Genomic DNA, 8282 nt, shown 5'->3' on the forward strand with positions numbered 1-8282 from the left:
GCGATTTGATTTATAGTTTGAAGCACTGTGAAGGTAATCAATTGTTTGTATATATGGTTGTATGTAATATGTATGTATCTAGATCTGCATGTATGTGTGTGTGAATTTCTGTTTATCTATCTCCTTATATACCTATCTATGCGCCTAATAATTTACCTGTGTACTAATATTTAATATATCCATCAATATATTTATCTATCTAGCTGTTTTTTCTATCCATTTGTTTATCAATTTGTTCATCGATCTGAATATTAATCTATTCGTATATCTTTTTGTCTATCTGTATTTATCTATCTATCTATCTATCTATCTATCTAATTATCTATAACTTTCTATCTATATCTATCTATTTATCTATCTATCTATCTATCTATTTATCTATCTACTTATCTATTTATCTGTCTATCTGTCTATCTATATATTATGTATCTACCTGCCTATCTATTCATCCATTTATCAATCCATCTATCTATCTATCTATCTGTTTATCTATCTATCTATCTTTCTCCACGATTGTCAGGTTCAGGTGTACAGGGAAAGGATTGAACAAGGCTAAATTGAACACGTGTCAGGTGACCCTTGCACACATTTTAAGGTGTACAAATGTCGTGCGTTCAGCGGTGCGTTGAAAAATGTGAGATTGCTGGAGTTTACGATTGCCTTGTACGGGGAAAGGGAATTTTTTTCTTTTCTTCTTTTTTTTTCTGTATTTTTGTGTTTTATTTATTTATTTATTTACTTATTTATTTTTTAACGGAAAAAATCAGTCGGTATTTTGTTTTGTAGTTGTAGATGTTTTTATTTATTTTTTTTGTTTCATTTTGTGTGTGTGTGTGTGTGTGTGTGTGTGTGTGTGTGTGTGTGTGTGTGTGTGTGTGTGTTTGTGTTTGTGTTGTTACGTCTGCTTTTACTGTTTTTGTTGTTGCGTCTGCTACTACGTCTACTACTGCTACTATTTTTCTTCTTCTTCTTCTTCTTCTTCTTCTTCTTTTATTATTATTATTATTATTTTTCATTATCATTATTAATCTTCATATTCATCTTCATCTTTTCTTCCTCCTCTGTTTCCTCTGACAAGCTATCTAACACTGATACACACACACACACACACACACACACACACACACACACACACACACACACACACACACACACACACACACACACACACACACACACACACACACACTTAATAGTCGGCCCCAATGCAATAATTCACCTCCGTCTTGAAAGGTTAACATTATACAGTATACATAAATATACAACTAGTATGGCGACATGCGTGGACAGAGAGAGAGAGAGAGAGAGAGAGAGAGAGAGAGAGAGAGAGAGAGAGAGAGAGAGAGAGAGAGAGAGAGTTTTTTTTATCTTTATTCATCTCTACCTTCACCATTCTGTCGCTAGTTTTCACACGCACATTGACACAAGAGCACTGCATTCCTCATACCTTGGTTATCCTCGATCCTTTGCACCTTCTCCCCACTGCGACAGGTGCCAGAATATCACACAGCAGGTGGAGGAAGAGTGCAGAGGAATTGAGCAGTTAAGCAGACGGACAAGTAACAGTGTGTAGGAATAATAGGACAGATTTTAACCCCTTCTGGACTGGGACACATTTTTACCTTAAGATTTGTGTACGATTTTATTTACATTTAGGAAGTGTCTATGGAGATCAGAAGGTTAATGGCCACAGTCTGCACTATTTTAATCCCCACATGAGTTTCTGAAGCTGTATGAAATCACCAAATAGTAAGCAGAATGAATAGGGAAACGCGCCATTGTACTGAAGGGGTTAAAGGTGATAGACTGAAGCGATGGACGAGAGTGAAGAAGATTTAAATAAAAAATTATCTCCATCAGCTTCTCTGACTCCAACAAAAGATAGAGGCCTTCCCATCCCTCTGCCTGCCCCTCTTCCAGCTGTCCCTTTGTTGTGCTTGATGTCACTCAGTCTTGTGTCTCTTAATCTGAGACATTTGTATGTGTCACCGAGCACTCCTGGGCCTGTGTCTTGAAATGCGCTGAGCTTATTGTAGTATTTTCAAGGAGCACAATAATGAATGATCAGGTTCTTAGTGGTAAGTTACTATTTTTATATTGATTTTGCTGAATTAACCCCTTCAGTACCATGGCACGTTTCCATTTTCATTCTGCTTACTATTTGGTGATTTTATACAGTTTCAGAAACTTATGTGGGGATTAAAGTAGTGGAGACTGTGGCCATTAATCTTCCGGCCTCCATAGACCTTTCCTCATATCAATAAAATGGTCTAATAAAGCTTCTATTCCAGTCATAAATACACTCCTGAAAACAAAACTAACTGGCACTAGAGGATCTTAACTTTTTCAGTACTGGGACGCATTTTTACCTGGAGTTTTGGGTATTATTAAAAGATTCTATTTAGTGGGGAGGAGGAGGTGAAGAGAAGCGGAAGATGTTATTAAGATTAGGATAAATCTTTGAAGGTGAGAAGATGAATGGCCAGAGTCTTCATTATTTTAACCCCCACATAAGTTTCTGAAGCTGTGTAAGATCACCAAATAGTGAACAGAATGAATATAAAAACATGTCATGGTACTGAAGGGTGTTAGAAAGGACGACATGTCAGAAAAGAAAATTTATAACGCACTAAAAAAAAAAAAAAAATAAATAAATAAATAAATAAACAATTAGTCAGTCGGTCAGAAAGCCAAATGCAACACACTCGCTCACCCAGAAAACACACATAACATTCCAAAATACAATTAATCCGTCAGAAAACCACATCCAAAACGCAAAGATACAGTTACACTAATCCTGCCCTTCCCAAGGATACGGGGAAGGCCTTTAACACACCCAGGACTACCACCACCACCACCACCACCACCACCACCACCACCACCACCACCACCCTCTTCATCCTGTCACGCCTCGCAGCTCATCAGTGGTGCCCTCCGTCACGATCACCAGTACCAGTAATGCTCAGAGAGAGAGAGAGAGAGAGAGAGAGAGAGAGAGAGAGTTAATGAAAAAGTCGTTAGATAAGAGAAATAGAAAGAAAAAAATAAAACAATGAAGAGAATGATAAACTGAAGAAAAAAAAAAGATAAACAGAGATAAGAATGCAGGAAGAGTCTGTGCAGAGAGAGAGAGAGAGAGAGAGGGGGAGGACGTCCTTTATTTGTGCTCCCAGCGTGCAGGTCAGGGCAGGTGCGGGGGAGGGGTGTCTGGGGCAGGTTAGGGCCTTGGTCTTAGGGCATTGAGGCATATCCTTCCTTCGCTTGAGAGACTGATAGGACCTCTTGCTTCTTCTCTCCTTCTCTCCTTCCCTCCCTCTCCTCCCTCCCTTCTCTTCCTTTCCCTTCGTTTGCTTTTACCTTTCTTTCTTTTCTATTACTTTTCCTCACCTTTTCATTTCTTCCATTCGCTTTTTGTTCTTTTCCTTCCTTTTCATTTATTTTCCCTTCCTTCCCTTCCCTTCTGTTCCTTTCATTTCCTTTCCTTTCCTTTCTCTTCTCTTCTCTTCTCTTCTCTTCTCTTCTCTTCTCTTCTCTTACCTTCTTTCTTTCCTTCCCCTCCCTTCCCTTCCCTTCCCTCCTTTTTCCCTCCTCTGAACTTATTTTCTCTTCGCTTTCTTCCCCTCTCATTCAATTTTCTTAGTTGCCTTCTTATTGTGCATCCATTTCCTTCAGCACCCTTCTTCCTCCTTCCCCTCATTTCCCCTAACCTAACCTTTCCCTCACTTGTCCCTATCAGTCTTATAGCTTGTAAGATTCATGAAGACACAAATAGCTTGGTTGTAGAAATTATGTGTGTCTGTGTGTTGTTTTTTTTGTCATGGCAGGAATTGATAGTGCTTATGTTAATTCTTCTTTCCTACTGGTTCTTGTGTGTGTGTGTGTGTGTGTGTGTGTGTGTGTGTGTGTGTGTGTGTGTGTGTTTCATCCTGCACGATTTTTCCTGCGGTTGTGCTTGTAAGAGTTTTTTTTTTTTTTTTTTTTTTTTTGTGTGTGATTTAACCTCATGTATATATTCTTGTTTTATTTATTTATTTTTTTTTCCCCTCTATTTTTACCGCGTCGTCCTTTACCTGTGAGATGAACGTCTGTCTTCTTGATAATCACTTGTTCTAATGTTAGTTACTATGTTCGTTTCAGGGAGGTGACCTTGTAAACTCAACTCTTTAATTATATTTTTCTGGGTTTTATTTTACTTGTCATCTATGCCGCCTTTAGCAATCCACAATAAGACTTGGCATGTGCATGTGTGTGTCTATGAATGCTGAAGAGGTGAAGGTTCTGTGCAAGATGGCTGATTGGCTGGCTGGCTGGCTGGTTTGGTGGTTGGCTGACTGGCTGGCTGGCTGATTGGTTCCCTGGCTGGCTGGCTGGCTGGCTGGCTGGCTGGCTGGCTGATTGGCTCACTGGCTGGCTGGCTGGATGGATGACTAATTGGCTGGCTAGCTGGCTGGCTGGATGGATGGATGGATGCTTGCTTGCAGTGGCTTTACAACGATGCTGGAATTTTGAGGTCATCTTGCTTGTTAAGTTCTCAATACATTTTACCTTTTTTTCTCGTTTTTCCGTGTCTCGATATGTGTGTGTGTGTGTGTGTGTGTGTGTGTGTGTGTGTGTGTGTGTGTGTGTGTGTGTGTGTGTGTGCCGTATCCTTTTTGTACTTGATTTTTCATGGTTGTTTTTTCCTGTTCTTGTTCATGTTGTCCTTCCTCTATTCTCTCATGTGCATCGGTATTGATTGATAGTACACCTCTTGGTATCGTACTCTTCGCTGTACTCCTGCAGGGCAATATTAGGAACCCTCACTGTTTTCTTTCATCTCCAGGCATCCAAGAGAGAGAGAGAGAGAGAGAGAGAGATAAGATAAAGATCAACGACAAGAGTGGGTGCATAATTTCAGCTTATTCTGCGGCTGGTAATTGAGGATAAGAAATTAATATAAACGTTGGAGTCTTTCCCTCGATAAAACTTATGTGAGGACCTTTCCCCTGGTGTCTTGTTGCCTGTCTGGTGAGTAGTGGACCTTTGCTCTTCGTTTCCTTGGTGTCTGTTCTCACCAGGCGGAAAGAGGAGGCTTCTGGGCAGGTGAATGGCACTTTTTCTCTATTTTCGAATGGTTGAAGTGAAGGTGAAACAATATGGTCAATGATAGCCATTTTTTCTTTATTATTAGCTTGAGTGTTAAGTATGGAAATGATTTAATGGATGGAGACGTTAATTTTCATTGTTTTGAAATTTGTGCCGAGGAGAGGAGGAAAAAGATAAGAGACAGTGACGTTCATTTATTGAATACTAAAGCAGGGGTTGAGGCGATCGGTTGTCGTGAGTGGGGCCCCGAGCTACTGGATCGATGCATTGGGGTGTCCTGTGGTGAGGGCGAGGAGGGCATTCATTAGAACCTCCTGTCAGGGGAATTTCTACCGCGCTGGGATTCGGCGAAGCGGATCTGGTCGATGGCGTGCTGCGGGAGGGGGTGAGGGGTGGGCAGCAGCGGGGACTCAGGGCGGTAGCCCAGCTCGTCAGCAACATAGCGGATCTCAGCAGTAGTGCCGTCATCAAGGATGAATCTGTGGGGAGTGATGCAACAAGGACAAGTGAATTAGAAGTTTTCATCATTCAGCGAAAAAAAAATTATTTTTTTTATTTACCCGAAACTATTCCTTCGCTGTTCTACACGGTGAGCGTCTTAGTGATGTGACTCACCTGTAGAAGCCACCAATGTTGCTCTGGCCCTGGGATCCAGGTGTGCCCTGCACGTCCACCTTGATGCCGTGCTCTGTCTCGAAGTCATAGCCGAAGTTTCCGTCTCCCTGGTCGTAGCGGTTGTCGCTCAGGATGGCAATGTGGTCCAGATTTGGGCGGACTGGAGAGGTCCTCTGGAATCCCCTGAACTGAGGGCTGGCGAGGGCGACGGCGGCCAGGGAGGCGAAGATAAGCTGGCGGAGAAAAGAAAAATATAGGTCAGACACGAGCATTTCTCAAGAAATAGAATGAGAAAGTTTTATTTGTCAGTTTTTATAAGTATTTGAGATCTGTTTTATGAAGGAATTCCCTTTGGCACTGAGAATTCTAAACACATGTGTGTTTGTGTTACTCCTGCTCCATTATTTCCCTCGCTCCCACCGCCCTTATACTCAGGCTAAGGAAGGCAGCTTCATTCAAAACTAAGAGAAGAGGGCAGGCACATCTGCGCCAAGAGTGAGACACGCGAGACTCACGAGCTTCATGTTGGACGGATGGAGTGTTGGCTGAGGCTGGTGACTGAGGCTCCTCGCGGCCTCTTATATACTCGGGCCGCCCGCCCAGGGATCCTAAGCCATCCTGAGCTGTTTTTGTCCATCCTACTTTTGGAGTGACCCAAGGTCCCGAGGGCCACTCCCCACTCAGGACGAGTTCTTGAGCGAGCAAGTTTTGCTGTGCCGGGGCACCAAGGTGACCTCTGGTACCGGTGCAGTGGGTCGGTAGGCCGGAAGGGACCAAGGGCGTAAGACTGCTGAGCCACCTGGAGTCTCCCTCTCCAGAGAGTAAAGCACCTGAAGATCACAGCAGCCTCCAGTGATTGGGTGGTGTGCGTTACCGTAGAGCCGCCGCCGGCCAGGAGTCGCGGCAGGGTATGAGGGACGCCCAGACAGTGTGCCGCGACGGGCCATTACTGCTGCAAGATGAATGGGTCGTGCAGATGGACAGGTCGTGATGGCCCTCACCCAGGGCTGATCGTTTGCCTCCCTAATCCCGCCAGGAGGATGACCACTGCCCCACAACAACCTTCCTCTGAAAGGCAACAACGACGACATGATTTTCTTTTTCACAGTTTTTTGTTCTGCGTGTCTCACCCCACCCTTGTTCCTTCTTGTGTCTTCATTACCCATCCTTCCCCTCATCTGGCCCTCACCCCTTCTCCTTCACCCGTCCCCTCCCTCACCAATCTCTCACCCCAGCCTCACCCCTACACATCCCTATCAAGATAAGGGGAAAAAGTGACTGTCCTCGTTTGCTTGTCCTTCCCCTTTACTCACTCTCACTCACGCATTACTCACCGCAGAGGAAGGGATGGAAGGGAGGCACAGCAAGCACGCGTCCATAGCTGTGGTAAAAAGTATGTCAGGACTGTGTGTTGTTTCCTCAGTATTGCTTTCCTCCTCCTCCTCCTCCTCCTCCTCCTCCTCCTCCTCCTCCTCCTCCTCCTCCTCCTCCTCCTCCTCCTCCTCCTCCTCCTCCTCCTCCTCCTGTTATTTTTTTCCTCCTTGTTCTGCATGTGAATATATCCACTTTACTCCCCTTCCCATTCTCTCTCTCTCTCTCTCTCTCTCTCTCTCTCTCTCTCTCTCTCTCTCTCTCTCTCTCTCTCTCTCTCTCTCTCTCTCTCTCTCTCTCTCTCTCTCTCCAGCTGTCTAGTATTTCTACTTTCATCATTCCATTTTTCTTGTTCCCCACTTTACCTTTTTTTATATGTTTTTGTTTTTATTACCTTTCCTGAACCTAACCACTTTCTCTTCTCCTTTCCTTTTTTTTCTCCTCTTTCGTCTTTTCCTACTTGTTATTTTATCTCCTCCTCCTCCTCCTCCTCCTATTAATTTTTTTTTTGTAGTTCTTCTGCTCCTTCCTCTCCTGTTCCTCCTTGTGCCTATTAGGAGTGTTTTTTTTTTTTTTTTTTTAATGTTCTCTGAAGTCTGAACCTGGTCTTGGTGCAGCTGGTAAGTCACGTCTCTCTTGTAGGTTTATGTTAGTATGGTAGAGAGTGGTCTTATAAGCGATCCACCGACTATGAGGGAAGTTTCCTGGAGCAGTGTGAGTGTAGTTTTTTTTTGTAATTCTAAGGTTGCTTGTCATAATGATGTATTTAAAAGTCATTGTTTTTTTTTCATGTTTAAAAAGTGGAATTGTGAGCATTTGTAGAAGTGAAGTGAAGTCAAGCGTTCTTTTTTTGCAGCTGGCGTTTTTTTATTGCTATGGTTAGTGTGTTTTGCTGATGTGTTGTGAGATTCTAAGCTTGTATGAATCATAAGGGTACGTGTCAATGTTTTTTTTCTTTATACTCTCTCTCTCTCTCTCTCTCTCTCTCTCTCTCTCTCTCTCTCTCTCTCTCTCTCTCTCTCTCTCTCTCTCTCTCTCTCTCTCTCTCTCTCTCTCTCTCTCTCTCTCTCTCTCTCTCTCTCTCTCTCTCTCTCTCTCTCTCTCTCTCTCTCTCAAGTTGATGAGTTGTAACACTGTGAATATTGGAGAAGCCAACTACTCTTCTAAAACTGTTATGTACTCTTTAAACTAAGGAGCGAAAAAATGAAGCA

General features: G+C 43.0%; 1 protein-coding gene across 1 annotated transcript; it reads right to left on the minus strand.

Moving 5' to 3' along the window:
• Nucleotides 1–5266: 5266 nt before the first annotated feature.
• On the minus strand, nt 5267–6342 carry LOC123498570 (cuticle protein AM1199-like). Its single transcript, XM_045245789.1, has 3 exons — nt 6216–6342; nt 5701–5933; nt 5267–5564 (listed from the first exon to the last, which is right to left on the minus strand). The coding sequence occupies exons 1-3, from the start codon at nt 6222–6224 to the stop codon at nt 5390–5392; spliced, it is 417 nt and encodes a 138-aa protein (XP_045101724.1). The 5' UTR covers nt 6225–6342; the 3' UTR covers nt 5267–5389.
• Between the last annotated feature and the right edge of the window lie 1940 nt (nt 6343–8282).

Source organism: Portunus trituberculatus, chromosome 48, assembly GCF_017591435.1.
Source record: "Portunus trituberculatus isolate SZX2019 chromosome 48, ASM1759143v1, whole genome shotgun sequence".
NCBI lineage: Eukaryota > Metazoa > Arthropoda > Malacostraca > Decapoda > Portunidae > Portunus > Portunus trituberculatus.

Bases quoted from the DNA above. Each gene is read 5' to 3' on its own strand.
- LOC123498570 (XM_045245789.1), bottom strand. The intron at 5,565-5,700 runs GTGAGTCACATC...CACTCCCCACAG, and splicing joins AACATTGGTGGCTTCTACAG to ATTCATCCTTGATGACGGCA.